Source organism: Jaculus jaculus, chromosome 4 (assembly GCF_020740685.1).
Source record: "Jaculus jaculus isolate mJacJac1 chromosome 4, mJacJac1.mat.Y.cur, whole genome shotgun sequence".
In the NCBI taxonomy this organism is placed as follows: domain Eukaryota; kingdom Metazoa; phylum Chordata; class Mammalia; order Rodentia; family Dipodidae; genus Jaculus; species Jaculus jaculus.
The window spans coordinates 89,132,354-89,152,402 of record NC_059105.1 but is presented as its reverse complement, the minus strand read 5'-3'; the positions used below and the strand labels follow the sequence as shown (position 1 = coordinate 89,152,402).

The 20,049-nt window shown below is 42.1% G+C and overlaps 1 protein-coding gene across 1 annotated transcript; it reads right to left on the bottom strand.

The window, feature by feature from the left end:
- Positions 1-363: 363 nt before the first annotated feature.
- Positions 364-19,085, bottom strand: Rbm43 (RNA binding motif protein 43). The gene is made up of 4 exons (XM_045147894.1): positions 19,004-19,085; positions 5,100-5,301; positions 2,381-2,460; positions 364-1,392 (listed from the first exon to the last, which is right to left on the bottom strand). The coding sequence occupies exons 1-4, from the start codon at positions 19,004-19,006 to the stop codon at positions 634-636; spliced, it is 1,044 nt and encodes a 347-aa protein (XP_045003829.1). The 5' UTR covers positions 19,007-19,085; the 3' UTR covers positions 364-633.
- Positions 19,086-20,049: the final 964 nt, after the last annotated feature.

Genomic DNA, 20,049 nt, shown 5'->3' with positions numbered 1-20,049 from the left:
TGTTTGGTCCCCAGCTGATGGAGCTACTGAGAGGGAATTAGACCATGGACTTGCTGACCTCAACAAAGATTTTTAAATTGGCTTAATCTGAAGCCAAATTCAAGACAGCCTTACACTTTGAAACAAATCACTGTGGTATTTTATCTTTTTATTACTTTCATTATTTTGCTGATGTAATACTTTCCAGCCACTTTTCCAGGTGATCTTTACCAACGCTGTAATCCTGTGTGGAGTAAATAGAAACTTTGTACATGTCAAGAAATTACCACTGGTAACCATCCAGCCCTGCCATGTGTTACAGGTAAGACTGTATTTTCCAGTAATTGGGAATTGCAGAGAAAATGAGATTTCTTCAAAGTTTAGTGAGTTTTTTTACGATCACTTTATTTAGCTATTATTTTTATATTCAGAGAGACTGGATTAAGTGCCGCCCTATTCCTTGTCAGTTGGTAACTTCAGAAAAGCGTTTCAATTTCTTCAAATCCTAGCTTCTTCCCCTACAACATGAAGATAGGTGTGCTCACAGTGAAAGCTGCTCACTAGGAGGAAATGAGATAGTACGGGCTGAGCATGGCACAGTCAGCACTTGACACAGGAAAACAGCTATTATCACGCCTGGGCCTGGGATTTTCACTAACTAACCTTTTGCTCTATTAACTTTGTGAGCTCTGTTTTAAATAGGAAAGTGTCTGAAGAAGGCCCTACAATGTCAATGTGTGTCCCACAGACATTGACCAAAACCCTATGATGCCTGTCACATAGTTTCTTACAAGCCTGCTCAATATTTCTTCTCTCTCTCTCTCCCTTTCCTTCCAAAAGCAAGGTCTCTTTTCTGAGCTCAAGGAGAAGGCTCTGGGACCATTCTTCAATGAGACCTTTGACACACCGGGCATTGCTAGGCTGGGATCCATCATTAGCATCTTCTAGAAAGACGGTGGTGACTTCTCCATCCACTCTCTCCTGACAGAGAATACAGAAACGTTTCAGGGTGCGTTTGTAAAATCTACACTTGCATTTCAGGTAAAGGAAAACATTTGTATCGAGTATAAGTGTTTCTCCGCTTCCAGGAGGCTCAGGTACATAGGTCCTGAGCGTCACCACAGGGTTCTCACTTTCCTGCAAACTCTTTTGGGGGCTCTGACTTCTCCAGCTTCTCCCCTCACTGACATAATTCCTGTCTTTTTCTAAAAGGGAAATTGCTTTTGTTAGCAAAGTTTCTTTGAGCCTCGTGATAGCCAGATATGATCCTTCCACATAGATTTTTCCTTTGGGCCCCAATGAACTGAAGGTTAAAGTTGGGATTTTCCTTTTCAGGTCCATCACCAAGCTTTCTAACAGAATTTGACTCCGAAAAATGGACAGGTCAAGGAGTGCCTTCACAGAGCTGAAGACCTAGGATTAAAAAGAGAAACATGAAAATAGCGCCACCTTGTGGAACCAGCATAATACACCATGCTTCTGCTTTGTGTTTCGTTCTCCTCTGTTACCCTTCCTGTCTGCACAGCAGTTGGCCTATAACGGGGCCATATGACCACACCCAGACCTCCTGGCTTCGTACACTAAACATTCCTTCACTGTGGCTGCCCATTGTTCAGTGTGGAGTTCACATCCCCTCACTAAGTACCCCCACAAAATTGAATATATAGATAGATGATAGAGTATTGAATACGTATATATATTCAATACTCTAGATATATATAGAGAGATAGATAAATAGATAGATGGATAGAGTATTGAAAATATATATATATATAGAAACATATATATATTCAATACTCTATCATCTATCTATCTATCTATATCATCCATATAGTTAGATATAGATATATATATATTCAATACCATATATATATATATATATATATATATATATATATATATATATATATATATACACACACATATATATATGTATGTATATGTATATGTTCCTGGTTCTCCTACAGAGAGCTGTCCCTTTAAAGCCACCCCTGCCCTCCCTCTTCCAATCTGAAGTTCACCAGCTGGCTACCAGAAGCCTGGGTTTGCTAAGAGCATAGTATACAAGCCAGCACTTTGAATTTTTACTTCTATTCTTATTCCCATCTTTCCTGATTCTTCAAAGATCCATTTTCAAATTCATCCTGATCATTCCTCAAAATATGTTGATGCCTTATATTATCCGTGACAGCACAAAAGTTCAGTCACTTTAAAAGCATCAAATGAGACACACAGAGAAACATCAAGGCAAAATTTCAAGAGACAGGTTTGGCCTTTAACAAGTAAGATGCAGAAGTATGGGTTTTCTTTCCTAAGAAGTCACAAGGCAAGAGTGTTTCATGAGTCTCTCCATATGAAAGATTTCCCAGGACTCCCGGCACCCCCACAGCCCACACCTCACCTTTACGCTGAAGGGAGAAACTGTGAGTTGAGCCTTCTTTGTTACATGGTATTTCTTCTGTCTGATGACATTCTCTGCAGCTAGATGAAACAGCAACAAAGGTATTTGTGGCAATACACTCTTATAGTTAACAAATGTTATGAAGAAAGTAAGATTTTCTTCAACATTTTCCTTCTAAATTTTACATTCAGATAATTTTCCCTTGGGCTTTTACACATTAGACTTCACTTTTTGTGTTAATATTATCCTGGTCATATTTTTGAAAAATACATGTAAGTATATGCGTGAATTAAAAGCAAAAATATGGCAAGATGGCACAATGGTTAAAAGCACTCTTGCATAGGCTGTTGGCCTGGGTTCAATTCTCCAGCACCTACAGAAAGCCAGCTGTCAAATGGTATACGCACCTCTGATCCCAATGGCCCTCTAAAAGTGGGAGGGCACAGCACGCAGGACAGCTAGTCTGATGTTCTTTTTGCAGGCTACTGGTTTGTTTGCAGAAGCAAGAGACCCTTTCTCAAAGAAGGAGTGCAGCCACTTCAAAGATGTCCTCTGACCTCACATGCATGCATGCATGCCATGGCACACTCTCCCCTACCCACCCCACATACACAAATACACAACGATTTAAAAAGGAAAAACAACCCTAGGAGTGAATCTCCCACTCTGGTCATTCTGGTGAGAGACCGCCTCTGTGGATGAGGATTCCATGCTGCCCTGGTTTTCCTCCAGCTCACTGGCTCATCTGCTCAGTCTTTGCTAATCTGCTCTTCTCCTTCATCAGATGTCGGCAAGCCCCACCTCAGGCCTCTTTGCTAACCTATACCACCCCCCGGGGTGATCTCAGCTTCTAAGGCATCAGATGCCTTCTCTAGCTGTAATACTTCCAGAATTCTGCCTCTACGTCATCATCCTAATAAAGCATCTCAAAAACTACGACCAATTCTTGGAACTGTGCATCTTCTGCACTACTCTAACCCAATCTTCATGACCTCACAAAACGACAGGCCCTCAACACCCATCTTTTCCACCACACCCTCACAAATGCAGCCCCTATGCTCCACACAGCTACATAGTCGCAGAAAAGGTTATCTTGTCAACCCTCTGTTTAGGACCCTCCAATAGCTTCTTACCTTACCCAGAATCAAATCCAGGTATCTTGCCTTGATCATAAATGAGCTAACACATACTAGCCCCAGCTCCCAGTCTAACTGCCTCTATTACTCAACCCCTTGCTCATCCATCCTTATAGCCCTGCCTCCCTAGTATCCCCCCTTATCTTTGTGAACCCTTCCCTTACTTCATTCAGGTCTCTGCTCAGTTGTCATGTAAAGAGGGTATTTAAGGGCCAAGGGTGTAGCTTAGTGGTGCAGTACTTGCCTCATGTGTCAGTCACTTTCTCATTGCTGGAGCAAAATACCTGACCAGAAGCAGCTTAAAGAAAGAAAGGGTTTGTTTTTGGTTTATAGTCTGAGGGGAAGTGTCCATTCCCCAGTACCCATGTAAAGTCACATGCACAAAGTGCTGCATGCATCTGGAGTTCGTTAGCAACAGCTGGAGGCCCTGACACACTCATTTTCTGTCTGTCTCTCTTCTCTCTACCTCCCTCTACATGCAAATACAAATTAAATATTCATAAAAAAGAATTATTTCCCTATGTACTCTACTAAAACAGCACTATCCATAATATTTCATCTCTTTATTATTCCTAATACATTTACATGGCAGTTAGATATTAATACATAAATAAATGCTGACATAAATATATAAACACCCACATGTATTAGTTTGCTTATTATCCTCCCATCTCCACAAATGTACGCTTCATGAAGAAAACAACTGCCGATTTCATGTCTGCTGTATCCTCAATATCTACAGCAGTGCCTGAAAAGTAAGTATTCAAAAAAAATTTAGGAATGAAGGCATGAGCTTGCTCTTTCTTTTTCTCTGAATCAGCAATTCAGCATATAAAATGTTAACTTCTAAAAATCACTAACATCCCTTTAAAGAAGAAATGACGAGCCCTTCCTGCCACACCTTACCTGAACTTGGCCACTAAGAAGGAATTACTTAGGGCATGGAGATGACCAAAGCTATTACAGGATTCTCTAGACCCTGTCTTCCCTAAGCAGAGTGAGACTTGTTCCTCTGCTCACACACCCATGTAGTACGCTCAGTCTGAGAAGCCAGCTTCGAGACTGGTCTCTTCAGTTTTTCCCAGCAGCCTCTAAGCCCTGAAGAAGACTGCCCTTCCATGAGGCTAGAGATGGCCCTAACTGCCTACTGTGTTATGGTGAGGTGAGGCACACAAAGGCTCAATCTCGTCTCAAATGCAAGCCATATTTCTCAATTTAACTTCACTAGTAACAGTACAGAGAGTATAATTATATTGTTGCACCACCTAAGATTTCCCACCATACTTCTTTTTTTTCAATTATTTATTTATTGGAGAGAGAAAGATTCAGATAGGGAGAGAATGAACATGCCAGGGTTTCCAGCCACTGCAAACAAACTCCAGATGCATGTGTCACCTTGTGCATCTGGCTTACGTGGGATCAAACCTGGGTCCTTAGGCTTCACAGGCAAGCACCTTAACCACTAAGCCATCCCTCCAGCCCCACAGGACTTATTTATGAATTAATAATATCATTTAAGTGGATTTTTCTCTGCTTTTTTGTTTTACAAGTTTCAACAATATTTTGCTTCTAAAATTAAATACCTCTTTTCTCTTTGAATATTACAAATGCAACTCCCTTGGTTCTTGTTGGATAAATCACATCTTCCACTTTTCCACCCTCATCTTGGAAGCAACTCTTCACCAATATGGCCGATAACTGATCATTAGAGAGGCCAACTGGAAGACCAGCAACTACAACGGTTCTCTCAGAAGCTGTGGGGTCCTGGGCTCTCAAGGCTGATGCCTATATAAAAACAGCAGGTATAAGACTCTACTTAAAGGTGACATCACATTACCTTATTCAATAAACATGATAGTTACATACTAGTTACAGACTTTAGTGGTTTTTTTTAAATTTGTGTGTGTGTGTGTGTGTGTGTGTGTGTGTGTGTTCAGCACGGGGGTGGGGACATCGGTAGGGTCTCTTGCCACTGCAACCAAATGCCCACCTGGTTTCCATGGGTGGCTGGGGCACTGAACACAGTCTGGCCAGAAAGCACTTTGAACTGCTGAGCCATCTCCCCAGTCCTTCTATAACCTTTTTTATTGACAATTTTCATACATGTGCATAATGGAGTTTGATCATACTCCCTTCCCATTACTTCTTTTATTAATGTTTTATTTACTTACTTATTTATTTATTAGAGACAGAGAAAGAAGCAGGGAGAGAAAGAGAATGGATACACCAGGGCCTCCAGCCACTACAAATGAACTCCAGAGCGCCACCTTGTGCATCTGGCTTATGTGGATCCTGCAGAATCGAACCAGGGTCCTTTGGCTTTGCAGGCAAGCACCTCAACCGCTAAGCCATCTTCTCCAGCCTTTTCCCCATTACTTTTGTTCTTCCCCGCCCCAGCCCTCAGTTTTACTGTCAGAATCAGGAAAGAGTCAACAAAACTAAGAAAACTCCGACAGAGACATGAGTGGCATGGAGCCTCGTCACCCAGCATGTGTCAGAGGTGAGACTGGGCCACAGGCAGCATATGCTCTTGCACATCCTGCTGCCACACTGGGCACACTGTACTGCAGAGTGTCACACCTTTCTCTGGGTTCGCTCCCTGAACTGTTGAGTTATTCTTTTAAAGGGCTGCTATTTGTACCTTTCATGTGTCCCCACTCCTATTCAGGGAAGTAGGCCTGTCAGCCTCTCCCGAAACACACAGTTAGGCCAACCTGACGGGAGCAAAGCTCAGCCATGCATCTTCATTACTGAGGAGGACAGATGTCTGCTGACCGCACTTAGACTAAGACTCCCCTGAGGATGGGCAGAAGAAGGGTAAAAGGACAGTCTAAACACACACACACTGTGTCCTGTCCATCCCCAAAGCCCTTTAAAATGAGAGTAAGAGAATCAAATCAGCTAAGGGCAGTGCAGGAGGTTTCAACCAAAGTCTGAAGACCAGAAATAGCCAGAGGGGGGATGGAAGGGTGCTACAAGCAGCTCGCCTAGAATAAGGAAAGGGCGCTCAGGACAGAGGTCACACGCTGCACAGCAGAACCTCAGAAGTGGAAAGGCAGCCAGTGCCACAGGTCACTGCTGACTGGTAAAACTGCCCCAGCTCTCTTGCCCACAACGTCTATGAGCACAAGCTTCAGCACGCACGCAACCCATGACAATTGAGGCTACTGGGTCAGAACCTCCACCAAAACCACTGAGGATTATGTTACTTAAGAAAAAAGAATAACCCAATGAGAATAACTGCAGTATGTTCATATATTAAAGTTCCCAATAAAAAGGTTTTTTTTAAAGAGCCTAAATTAACACTATAGGGAGAATCTACCTGTTGGCTTGGGCATGCCTGATCAAATTCCCTCCCACCCCACATTTTTCAGCACTTGAAAGGACATAGCCTAAAGATCATAAGCAAAGTAAACTGTGGCACGATGCTAAGAAAGGGAAAATAAAAAGGATAATGTGAGCCAAGTGCTAGAGACATTCCCTGGGAGTAGAAAAAGAAAGTTACACATGACATTGGACCAAAGGGAGAAAAAAATTAAGCATAGCACACAATTAGGCCTTGCTGTAAACTGAATTTGCTATTTATAATGCAATATTACTGTATTTGAACTTGTATTCTAAATTTGCTGTTTTCAAAATACTAAAGATTTAAATAATAGCTACAGAATAAAATATAAATATCCAACCCTGTCAAGATAAGAATAAAGGCAGAACTAACCAAAACTGAGGAGGGAAAAGGTGGAATAATCTTTTACATTACAAAGACTCATGTAATATTATCCATGTTCTGAGTTTTTATGAAAGTTACAAAAATAACCCAAAGATGCCGGGCATGGTGGTACATGCTTTGAATTCAGCACTGGGGATGCAGAGGTAGGAGGATCACCATGAGTTCGAGGCCAGCCTGAGACCATATAGTGAATTCCAGGTCAGCCTGGGATAGAGCGAGATACCACCTCGAAAAGCCAAAAAAAAGAAAAAAGAAAAAGAAAAAAAGTGGGCTGGAAGGATGGCTTAGCAGTTAAGGCGTTTGCCTGCAAAGCCAAAGGACCCAAGTTCAATTCCCCAGGACCCATGTTAGCCAGATGCACAAGGGGGCACTCACATCTGGAGTCCATTTGCAGTGGCTGGAGGCCCCAGCATGCCCATTCCCTCTCTCTCTCTCTCTCTCTCTCTCTCTCTCTCTCTCTCTCTCTCTCCCTCCCTCCCTCCCTCCCTCCCTCCCTCTTTCTCTGTCAAATAAATAAAAATATTTTTTAAAAAAAAAGAAAAAGAAAAACTGAAAATAATGCTGAAGGAGAAATAGGAGAAAGCTAGCTTCTTTTAGGTAGTTTCAGCTAGGCGAACTTCACTACCCACATGGGCTGGCCCTGAAGCCTGCCCCTTCAAATCTAAAACCCGTGGGGCCTTCCCCTTTACATACCTGAAAGTGATGAAAGAATACATCTTCAATCGACTGTAAGGGCTGTTCCCAGCCTTCTTTCTCACTATGTGTTCCTCCTCACCTTACCCTGTGCTGCTTGGACACTCGAGTCCACCCGGGTACCCCACCCCAACCCAGCAGAGTACTGTTTCCTGGCCTGGGTAATTTTCTGCTTTATATTTTGGGATAACTTCTCACTTTAATTACACGTATGACTATCCTCTGGTCTCTCAGTCTATCACATGTGTATTTCCCCTACATTCTAGATCTACCACATGGGTGCTTTCTCTAACTCTGGGCCTGGTACCTGTGTAAATTCTCTAAAGTCGGGGTAGCCATGAGTATAAATCTTTTTAATGCCCATTTCTCACTACCGGAAACCCTCTCCCATTCTCAAGCCATCACCACTTTTAACTTTCCTCCATGGGGAAGCTCGAGATGGATGTTTTGCTTCCCACCTGTGATTCTCCTACACCTCTCAACACAGGTCTAACCTTCCACGTGTTTATGGCTCTGGCCCAACCATTTCTCTTACATAAATCACATGGATGGTGCTGTGTTCTCCACATGAGTGCATGTTTCCTACTTTCCATGTGCTTATGACCTCGTTCTAGCCTTCTTCCTAGATCTCAATTTCCCTTACATAAACCCCACAATTTGTATTCCCTCCCTAAATAACCTTAATAATACATAATCTATCCTTCTTGAGTTTGTTTTTATCACTTCTTTGTTAAAAATAAAACAGGACCAAAAATGGGGTTCATAAATTTGGGGAGCCCCTCCTGAATTCCAAAATCCTGCATCAATATTACAGTACAATATTCAAACAAAGGTTAGGAAAGAAGTCAGAAGTTTCCTAAGTAAGCCCTCACATATCATAGTAGAATCAGAAAATGACTCAGGTCAATGGCGACTGTCCCCAGGACATGCATTCTGTCAGCATCTCTTTGATATTTCAGCCAGTGGCTAATTAGAAAAAATAAGGTGGTGGAAAATGTACTTATCTAATGAAACTTTATCTTTTAAACTCACAATATACATCTGAATTTCTCAGAGTACATCAATTAGCAAGTACTATTTTAACTGCTACTAGAAATGATATGTACAAAGAAAGTATATACTCTAGACCCTGAAATTCAGTTCTCTCTCCCCAAAATACAAGGGGTATTTATAGGACAGGCTTGACAGTTAACACTACTGGGGTCAGGGGCTTCCATGTTGTGGAAGAGAAGGAAGCAGACAGAATGAGTCACTTTCAAAAAGCTGGATATAGGGCTGGAGAGATGGCTTAGCGGTTAAGCGCTTGCCTGTGAAGCCTAAGGACCCTGGTTCGAAGCTCGGTTCCCCAGGTCCCACATTAGCCAGATGCACAAGGGGGCGCACATGTCTGCAGTTCGTTTGCAGAGGCTGGAAGCTCTGGTGCGCCCATTCTCTCTCTCTCCCTATATCTGTCTTTCTCTCTGTGTCTGTCGCTCTCAAATAAATAAATAATTTTTTAAAAAGCTGGATATATACAGAAGAGGGACATCTGTGGCTCTACAAAAGGAAATGGGACATCTAACTTGAGGACACAAGCCATCCACAGTAAAATTCAAAAATCTGCCAGGCATGGTGGCAATACTAGCCCTCTGAGGTAGAAGGATGGCTGTGAGTTCAAGGCCAGCCTGAGACTACATAGTGAATAACAGGTCAGCCTGGGCTACAGTGAGACCCTACTTCGAAAAATAAAAAATTATAAAATGCCACCCAGGATTAGGAAGCAAGCAAGCTTAAATCTGACTAAACTGCCCAAAAGACTCCATGAAAGAGAAGTCTCAAAGGCTGAAGTGGCCTTTGAATTGATGAGGCGAAGATGTCAAGATTGTGGTGATTGCAAATGGGCATGGTGGGGGTGGCTGTGCTGATACAAGTATAAAGCAGAGGCCTGGGGTAAGTAGCAGCAACACACTCCTTTATCCCAGGTAGAGGCAGGAGGTGGTGAGTTTGAGGCCAGCCTGAGATTACACAGTGAATCCAGGTCAGCCTAGGCTAGAGAGACACTATCTCGAAAAAATAAAATTAGATTTAAAAAAGAATCTTTTTAAAAAATAGAGTGCCTTAGTTTCCGGTTAAGATGGCAGCGTAGGTACCACACCAAAGCAGCCTGGGGGGGGGGGGAAAGACCAAAAAAACTCAGCAAAATACACACTTTTACTAAAAAGTGAGGTGTATAGGAAATTGAAGCAGCAGCAGAGAAGTAGAAGAGTTCCAGAGCATCCAGAGCCTGCACAGGCGGGAAAAGTGGCTCCGGCAGCTCCACCAACCGCCGCAGCCACGGCACACCAGAAAGCCGCCAGGCTCGGCTCGAACCACAGGAAAAGCCAGGTGCGGGAGCTTCCCCTCACACCGCGCTCTCCGCAACTCGGGAAATGTGAGAGGAGAGCGGCAGCGAGCAACGAGAGGTAGAAGAACGCTTGGAGCAGCAAGAGAACAAGAGCAGCTGCGGCTCCCTCCCCTACCGCACTGCCTGAGCCCAGCTCCGGCGAACAGAACAGCAGCCCGGGACCTGGCCACGCCAACAGCAGGACACAAGCAGGAGCAGAGTTCAGCAGCAACATCAGCGGCTCCAGCACCGGTAACAGCGGCCACAGCAGCAGCAGACCCAGGAGTGGCAGCAGCAGGAGACTAGGCAGCAGCAGCTTCAGGGCGAGCAGCGGCAGTGGACACAGCAGCAGCAGCTTCAGCAGCAGTGGTGGCTCCAGCAGTGGCAGCTACAGCAGCAGCAGAGGCAGCAGCAGCGGCTCAGTTTGCCCCACAGGAAAAGCAAGTGCCCAGCTCCAGAAATCAGAACAGCAGCCCGACGACCCAGGCAGCAACTTGACTGAGAACAAAATCATCCAAGGTAACTGGGATTGCACCAGAGAAGGGTCTCACTTGGTCACAAGCTGACTTGGATCACTCAACAGACCAGAAATCTTAACCTCTTTGTTGATAGAGGATCTGGTCATTATAATAACTACTCTTGCATACATACTCGGGGCTGTTTTTGATTGAATGTGTACAGTGTTTAGTTAAATTTTAGAATCTACCTGTATTTTATTCCACTCAGCCTGCTTGAATACTCCTATAGCAGGGAAACTCAACCCCTAAGAACATCTTTGTAGATATTCTGAGAGTCTTAAGAGCCACACCTAACACCTTAAGGTCCTACCCTGAAAATATATTACATCAAATCAATTGATACAGCTAAGAATACACAGCTAGCTAGAAAATCCAAGCATTAACTTAATCCAAGATGCAAAAATATATACATTATAACACAAGAAACACTAAAAAGCAAGATGATATAAATCCACCTAAAAGTATTAATACATCAGAAATGTCCTCCAGTGAGAAAGAGTTAGAGGAAATGCCTGAGAAAGAGTTCAAAAGAATAATTATAAATATGTTCAAAGAGGTCAAAGAACACATGAAAACAATCAAAGAAGAAATCAAAGAGGAAATCAAAGGAATCAAAGAAGAGGCAGGACACCAATTTAATAAAATAAAGAAGGCAATACAAGACATAAATAGGGAAATAGAAATAATAAAGAAAAACCAGTCAGAATTACTAGCAATGAAGAACACAGTTAATGAAATAAAAAACTCTGTAGAAAATCTCACCAGTAGGATGGATGAGGGAGAGGACAGAATATCTAAGCTAGAAGACCAGGTGGCAGACCTAATGCAGTCCAACAAAGAGAAAGACAAACTTATAGAAAAGTATGAGTGGGAATTTCAAGATGTTCGGGACACTATGAAAAGATCCAATATAAGAATTCAGGGCATAGTAGAAGGAGAAGAACTACACTCCAGAGGCATAGTAGGCGTCTTCAAAATCATACAGGAAAATTTCCCCCAAATTGGGAAAGAGGTGCCAATACAGATACAGGAAGCCTTTAGAACCCCAGCCAGACAAAACCCAGAAAGAACCTCTCCTCGCCATATTATAATCAAACTTCCAAACACACACACCAAAGAAAAAATATTGAAAGCAGTTAGAGAGAAAAATCAAGTTACCTACAAAAGCAAGCCCATCAGGATTACAGCAGCTTATTCAACACAAACTTTTAAAGCCAGAAGGGCTTGGAGTGATATATTCCAAGTTCTGAAAGATAACAACTGTCAACCAAGGTTACTTTATCCTGCAAAGTTATCCATTCAAATAGATGGAGAAATAAAGACATTCCATGACAAAAGCAGGTTAAAGGAGTATTTGAAGACAAAACCAGCTCTACAGAAAATACTTGATAGAATCCTCCATGCTGAGCAAAAGGAAAAGAACACATATAAGGAACCTAGAAAAAACAAGCAATACTCAAATACCAGTTAACAGAAGAGAGCACAGGTAGAACCAGTAACACACACACACACACACACACAAATGGCAAACATAAATACACACCTTTCAATAATATCTCTTAATATCAACGGTCTCAATGCCCCAACTAAAAGACATAGATTTGCAGACTGGGTTAAAAAGCAGGATCCTACAATTTGTTGGCTCCAAGAAACTCACCTTTCTACACAGGACAGACATTATCTTAGGGTGAAAGGTTGGAAGACGGTGTTTCAAGCAAATGGGCCTAGAAAACAAGCAGGGGTTGCCATCCTAATATCAGACAGGATAGACTTTAGTCCGACGTTAGTCAAGAAAGATAAGGAAGGTCACTTTATATTGATTAAGGGCACACTCCAACAGGAGGACATTACAATCCTAAACATATATGCACCTAACATGGGGGCTCCCAAATTCGTCAAACAAACACTATTAGAACTAAGGTCACAGATAACACCAAACATAGTGGTGGTGGGTGACTTTAACACCCCACTCTCATCAATTGATAGGTCATCCAGGGAAAGAATAAACAGAGAGGCATCTGGACTAAATGAGGTCATAGAAGGAATGGACCTAACAGATATATACAGGACATTTCATCCAAAGGCTGCAGAATATACATTCTTTTCAGCAGCACATGGAACATTCTCTAAAATAGACCATATATTAGGACACAAAGCAAATCTTAACAAATTCAGGAAAATTGAAATAATTCCTTGTATTCTATCTGACCACAATGGAATTAAACTACAAATCAGTAGCAAGAAAGGCTATAGAGCATACACAAAATCATGGAAACTAAACAATACACTACTAAATGATGAGTGGGTCAATGAAGAAATCAAAAAGGAAATCAAAAAATTTATAGAGTCAAATGATAATGAGAACACAACATACCAAAATCTCTGGGACACAATGAAGGCAGTTCTAAGAGGTAAATTTATAGCCTTAAGTGCCTATATTAAGAAATTAGAAAGGTCACAAGTAAACGACCTAATGCTTCGCCTTAAAGCCTTGGAAAAAGAAGAACAAGGCAAACCAAAAATCAGTAGACGGGAAGAAATAATAAAGATTAGGGCAGAAATTAATGAAATAGAAACAAAAAGAACAATCCAAAGAATTAATGAAACAAAGAGTTGGTTCTTTGAAAGGATAAACAAGATTGATAAACCCTTAGCAAATCTGACCAAAAGAAAGACAGAAGACACACAAATTAATAAAATCAGAGATGAACAAGGTAACATCACAACAGATTCCAGAGAAATTCAAAAAATCATAGGGACATACTATAAAAGCATATACTCCACAAAGTATGAAAATCTGAAAGAAATGGATGATTTCCTTGATTTATATGACCTACCTAAATTAAATCAAAATGAGATTAATCACTTAAATAGACCTATAACAAACATGGAGATCCGAACAGTTATCAATAATCTCCCAACTAAAAAAAGCCCAGGCTTGGATGGATTCACTGCTGAATTTTACCAGACTTTTAAGGAAGAACTAACACCATTGCTTCTTAAGCTTTTCCAGGAAATAGAAAAAGAAGGAATTCTACCAAACTCCTTCTATGAGGCCAGCATCACCCTGATACCAAAAACAGGCAAAGATAGAACAAAAAAAGAAAATAACAAACCAATCTCCCTCATGAACATAGATGCAAAAATTCTCAACAAAATATTGGCAAACAGAATACAAGAGTATATCAAAAAGATCATTCACCCTGACCAAGTAGGCTTTATCCCAGAGATGCAGGGATGGTTCAACATATGCAAATCTATAAATGTAATACATTACATAAATGGGTTGAAGGACAAAAATCACATGATCATCTCATTAGATGCAGAGAAAGCATTTGACAAAATCCAACATCCCTTCATGATAAAAGTCCTACAGAGACTGGGAATAGAAGGAACATATCTCAATATAATAAAGGCTATTTATGATAAGCCTACAGCCAACATATTACTAAATGGGGAAAAACTGGAAGCATTTCCACTAAAAACAGGAACAAGACAAGGGTGTCCACTGTCCCCACTTTTATTTAATATAGTTTTGGACGTCTTAGCCATAGCAATAAGGCAAGAGACACACATAAAAGGGATACAAATTGGAAAGGAAGAAATCAAGTTATCATTATTTGCAGATGACATGATTCTATACATAAAGGACCCTAAAGACTCTACTAGCAAGCTGTTAGAGCTGATCAAAACCTATGGCAATGTAGCAGGATACAAAATAAATACACAGAAATCAGTATCCTTCATATATGCTAACAACAAACACACAGAGGATGAAATCAGAAAATCACTCCCATTCACAATTGCATCAAAAAAAATAAAGTACCTTGGAATAAACCTAACCAAGGAAGTAAAGAATCTCTACAATGAGAACTTTAAAACACTCAAGCGAGAAATTACAGAAGACACTAGAAAGTGGAGAAACATCCCTTGTTCCTGGATTGGAAGAATCATTATTGCGAAAATGGCAATCTTACCTAAAGCAATCTACACATTTAATGCAATCCCTATCAAAATTCCAAAGGCTTTCTTCATGGAAATAGAAAAAACAATCCAAAAATTCATTTGGAATCACAAAAAATCTTGAATATCTAAAATAATACTAAGCAACAAAAAAGAGGCTGGTGGTATCACCATACCTGATTTTAACCTATACTACAGAGCCATAGTAACAAAAACAGCATGGTACTGGCACAAAAACAGACCTGTAGATCAGTGGAACAGAATAGAGGACCCAGATGTAAGCCCAAGTAGCTATAGCCACCTGATATTCGATAAAAATGCCAAAAATACTCATTGGAGAAGAGACAGCCTCTTCAGCAAATGGTGTTTTGAAAACTGGATATATATCTGCAGAAGGATGAAAATAGATTCTTCTCTCTTGCCATGCACAAGAATTAAGTCCAAATGGATTAAAGACCTTAACATCAGACCGGAAACTCTGAAACTGCTAGAGGAAAAAGTAGGGGAAACCCTTCAACATATTGGTCTTGACAAAGACTTTCTGAATACAACCCCAATTGCTCAGGCAATAAAACCACAGATTAACCACTGGGACCTAATGAAATTACAAAGATTTTGCACCGCAAAGGACACTGTGAAAAAAGCAAAGAGGCAACCTACAGAATGGGAAAAAATCTTCGCTAGCTATATATCTGATAAAGGATTAATATCTAGGATATACAAAGAACTCAAAAAGTTAAGTAATAAGGAATCAAACAAGCCAATCAAAAAATGGGCTATGGAGCTAAATAGAGAGTTCTCAAAGGAAGAAATACAATGGCATATAAGCATCTAAAAAAATGTTCTACGTCACTAGTCATCAGGGAAATGCAGATTAAAACTACATTGAGATTCCATCTCACTCCTGTCAGATTGGCCACCATCATGAAAACAAATGATCATAAATGTTGGCGGGGATGTGGAAAAACAGGAACCCTTCTACACTGCTGGTGGGAATGCAATCTGGTCCAGCCATTGTGGAAAACAGTGTGGAGGTTCCTAAAACAGCTAGAGATTGATCTACCATATGACCCAGCTATAGCATTCCTAGGCATATATCCAAAGAACTCATTTCATTTCCTTAGAAGTACGTGCTCAACCATGTTTATTGCTGCTCAATTTATAATAGCTGGGAAATGGAACCAGCCTAGATGTCCCTCAACAGATAAGTGGATAATGAAGATGTGGCACATTTATACAATGGAGTTCTACTCAGTGGTAAAGAAAAATGAAGTTATGAAATTTGCAGAAAAATGGATGGACCTGGAAAGTATTATACTAAGTGAGGTAACCCAGGCCCAGAAAGCCAAGCGCCACATGTTCTCTCTCATATGTGGATCCTAGCTACAGATGACTGGGCTTCTGCGTGAGAATGAAAATACTTAGTAGCAGAGGCCAATAAGTTAAAAAGGAGACATAAAGTGTAGAGAAAGGAAGGGAGGAGGATACTTAATAGCTTGATATTGTATATACGTAAGTACAATGATTGTAATGGGGAGGTAATATGACGGAGAATGGAATTTCAAATGGGAAAGTGTGGGGGTGGGGAGGGAGGGAATTACCATGGGATATATTTTATAATCATGGAAAATGTTAATAAAAATTAAAAAAAAAATAGAGTGCTTAAAAATAATCTTTTGCCAGCCATGGTGGCACATGCCTTTAATTCCAGCACCAAAAAAAGAAAAAAAAATGGCTATTTGTTATGGGAAATACTTTTTTTAAGTTTGTTTATTTATAATTTATGTGTGTGTATGTGTGTGTGTCAGGATCTCTTATCACTGCAAACAAATGCCAAATGCATGCACCACTATTTGGGTCTGGCTTTACATGGGCTTGGTGAGGAATTGAACCTAGGCTGCCAGTCTTTGCAAGCAAACATCTTTAACCACTTAGCCATCTCCTCAGCCCCTCCAAAAATACTTTTTCATTAAAGCAAGTCCAATAGACCAGCCTTTATTTTATGCATGTCACCAAGAAAGAGAGAGAATTGGCACGCCATAGCCTCCAGCCACTGTAATCTAACTCGAGATGCGTGTGTCACCGTGTGCACACATGCAACCTTGCATCACCTTGAGTTTGGCTCCTGTGGGATCTGGAGATTTGAACATGGGTCCTTACACTTCACAGGCAAGTGCTTTTACCACTAAGTCATCTCTCCAACTCAAAAAGTACATTTTTTAGCTAGGCGTGGTGGCACACACCTTTAATCCCAGCACTCACAGGCAGAGGAAGAAGGATTGCCATGAGTTTGAGGCCACCCTGCGACCTCAGAGTAAATCCCTGGTCAGCCTGGGTTAGAGTGAGACCATAACTAAAAAAAAAAAAAAAAAAAAAAAAAAGGAGCCCTGGTCCTTAGGCTTTGCAGGACTGAGCTATCTCTCCATCTTCCAAAAAAATATTTTAAAGGGAGGAACAATATATCTAGATTGTATGATGGAAAAATTAAAAGGACCTGGAGAGATGGCTCAGCAGTTCCAGGACTTGCTTGCAAAGTCTCATGGTTGGCTTCCACTCCCCAGTGCCCACATAAAGCCAGATGCACAAAGTGGCGCATGCATCTGGAGTTTGTTTGCAGTGGCATGACCCCCCCCAACAAATAAAATATTTTGAATATAAATAAATAAAAATTCATCAGACTTAAGTGTTCCTATATCCTAGCCCCAAGAGGCTCAAGGTAATTTTCCCAGTAATTCTCCCTCGCAAGAACAAAAATTGGCCAGAGATGTTTTTTAAAGCTGACTTCATTGTATTTATCTTGATAGGCATGCTGTGCTAACAGCCTATACCAACTTAGTAGTAACTGGCAGGTGAATTACCTTCCTCTTTATTATTCATCAACATCAAAGAAAAGTTTTTAATCAATTTAAATTCAGAAAACTCTGAACACACCTCATACACCCTCATCAGTTCTAATGTCATATTTATTAATTCATCTATATATGACTTATCTTTAAAATCAATTAAACTTCCTGAGTTTTTGTTTTTTGTTGTTTGTTTGTTTATTTGTTTGTTTGTTTTGAGAGAGAGAACCTAGTCTTGTAAGATCTCACTAAACTTTATGAATTATTTTATGGGTGATTTCAATGACCTGCTATCTTCTTCCTTAAGTCTCTTGCATTGCTTTAGAACATATGGCTAACATATAATCCTCCTGAGGTCGGTTATAAACTGAAAATCAGGAAAAGACAGTTCATTCCAGGACTGTAAATCAAGAACAGAATTTTAGGGGAGAAATACAAAGATGAGGGCACTTTTCCCTTTCCCATTCTGTACTTAAGAGGCTCTGGTGGCAGAGACCTGGCTCAGAGTTAAAGGCACTAGAATTCTCCAGTAACCATGTAAAGCCAGACACACAAGGTGCGTCTTTCTCTCATAAATAATTAAAATTTAAAAAAAAAGGTTCAGCGGTTAAACCGACTTTCAGCCATTGGAAAGCAAAACAGTTATAAAGAACAGCTTTGCTTCTTCTTGTTGTTGTTGTTGTTGTTTTAACAAGACACTAAGGAGAACTAATTATTAGACTCATTTGCTGCATTTGTTTCCATCTGCTTTCTGGAAATCACGTGATGTTTGAGGGTTTTGTTTTCTTTTTTCTATTACAGACTCCTTGACTTTCACCTGGTAAACAGTAACACACATATATCTCAAACTGTGTTTGCATTTTTGCCACTGGAGAATTTCAAACCAGAACTTAAGGCTCTGCCACAGCTTTGACGTGCTTGATGGGAAACACACATACACACACACGCACGCACGCACACGCGGGTAGATGGCTCAGTGATTAAAAGCACTTGCCCGCAAAGCCCAATGGCCCAGGGTTCGATTCCCCAGTGCCCACATAAAGCTAGGTTCACAAGACGGCCCATGCACCTGGACTTCATTAAAGCGGAGCCCTTGCCCTGCGGTTTGAGCCACCGGTAATGGGAGGGGGTCTTCCGCTCCCCTCTTTCTAGCTCGTTCTGAAGGCAGCGGACCTCGCGCGCGGGCTGCCGGCACGGCGAGGGGACCAGCGGCGCCCCAGCACCTCCCCGGGCGCCGGCACCGCCGCGGCCCCGTCGGCGAGGCCGAGACCCGGACGACGGCTGCGGGCCGGCGGGCACCGCTCCGCGCCCCGACCCCTGCGGGCCTCAGGGGTCCCCGGGCACCGCCCCCACCGCCCGCCCGGGGAAAGCCACTTGCCATGGTGCAGAGTCGCGGCGGCCGGAAGCCCCGGGCTGGACGGTGGGTTCCGGTTTCGGTTCGCGCTCAGCGCTCAGCGCCGGGACCGGCCCACCCGGTGCCCAGGAAGATGGGCAGCTTTGCTCAGTGAGGTGGAGCGAGCGAGCGAGAGAGAGAGGCGGGAGGGCACCCCGACAGAAAGTGGGGCGCTCCCGGAGAGCTCGGTGGGCAGCCCTCAGGGTCTCCCCCTCCGCGGACCACCTCCGGGCCCGGGCCTGTCTGCGACCCCGGGTACCCGCGCACAAGCCTGGAAGTCAAACCTAACCGAGCGAGAAGAAAGGATGGTGAACATGATACGAAAATCTCAATCCCACTTTTACCTAAAGAAATGCGAATTGAAATCATAACTCTATACCATTTTCCCGTTAGATTAGCAAAATTGGAATGCAAATAATGTCCAGTGTTAACATGAATGTAAAGAAATAATCAGTGTTGGGGCTGGAAAGATGGCTCAGTGGTTAAAAGCGCTTGCTTGCAAAGCTTCACGGCCTGGGGTTCAAATCCCCAAGACCCACGTAAAGCCAGATGCACGTAGTGAGGCTTGAGCCTGGAGTTCATTTGCAGTGGCAAGAGGCCCTGACACGCTCATTGTCGTTCATATGCTTCCCCTGCTCCCCCCTCCCCCCGCAAATAAACTGCTTTAAGTTAGGTGTTGCTATGAGTGTATTTAAGTACAAACATTTCTAAGGATTTGAGCCTCAAATTGGAGACTCAACACGATTCCCCCAAACTGTAGCACGTTATCATGCAGACTACTTTAAGTGGTGTGATGGACACTGGAATGGCCGAAAAGAGCAATCCCTCTGTCCCCTTCCTGGGTCCACACATCTCCTGCCCCCTTTCTACCCCTAAGCCAGTCATAGAAACCAGACTTCCGCTTGTCAAAGGTCAGTCGTGGAAATTGTACCACTCTTACCCCAAACCCAGTTATGACACATAAAAATGTCACTCTTATCCTATCCCCTGCTCGTGTTCCCACAGGGCCTGCCCATGCATAGGAGGAAGGG

Bases quoted from the DNA above. Each gene is read 5' to 3' on its own strand.
- Rbm43 (XM_045147894.1), bottom strand. The intron at 2,461-5,099 runs GTATTTAATTTT...TGTTTCATCTAG, and splicing joins AATATTCAAAGAGAAAAGAG to CTGCAGAGAATGTCATCAGA. The intron at 1,393-2,380 runs GTGAGGTGTGGG...TTTTAATCCTAG, and splicing joins TTTCTCCCTTCAGCGTAAAG to GTCTTCAGCTCTGTGAAGGC.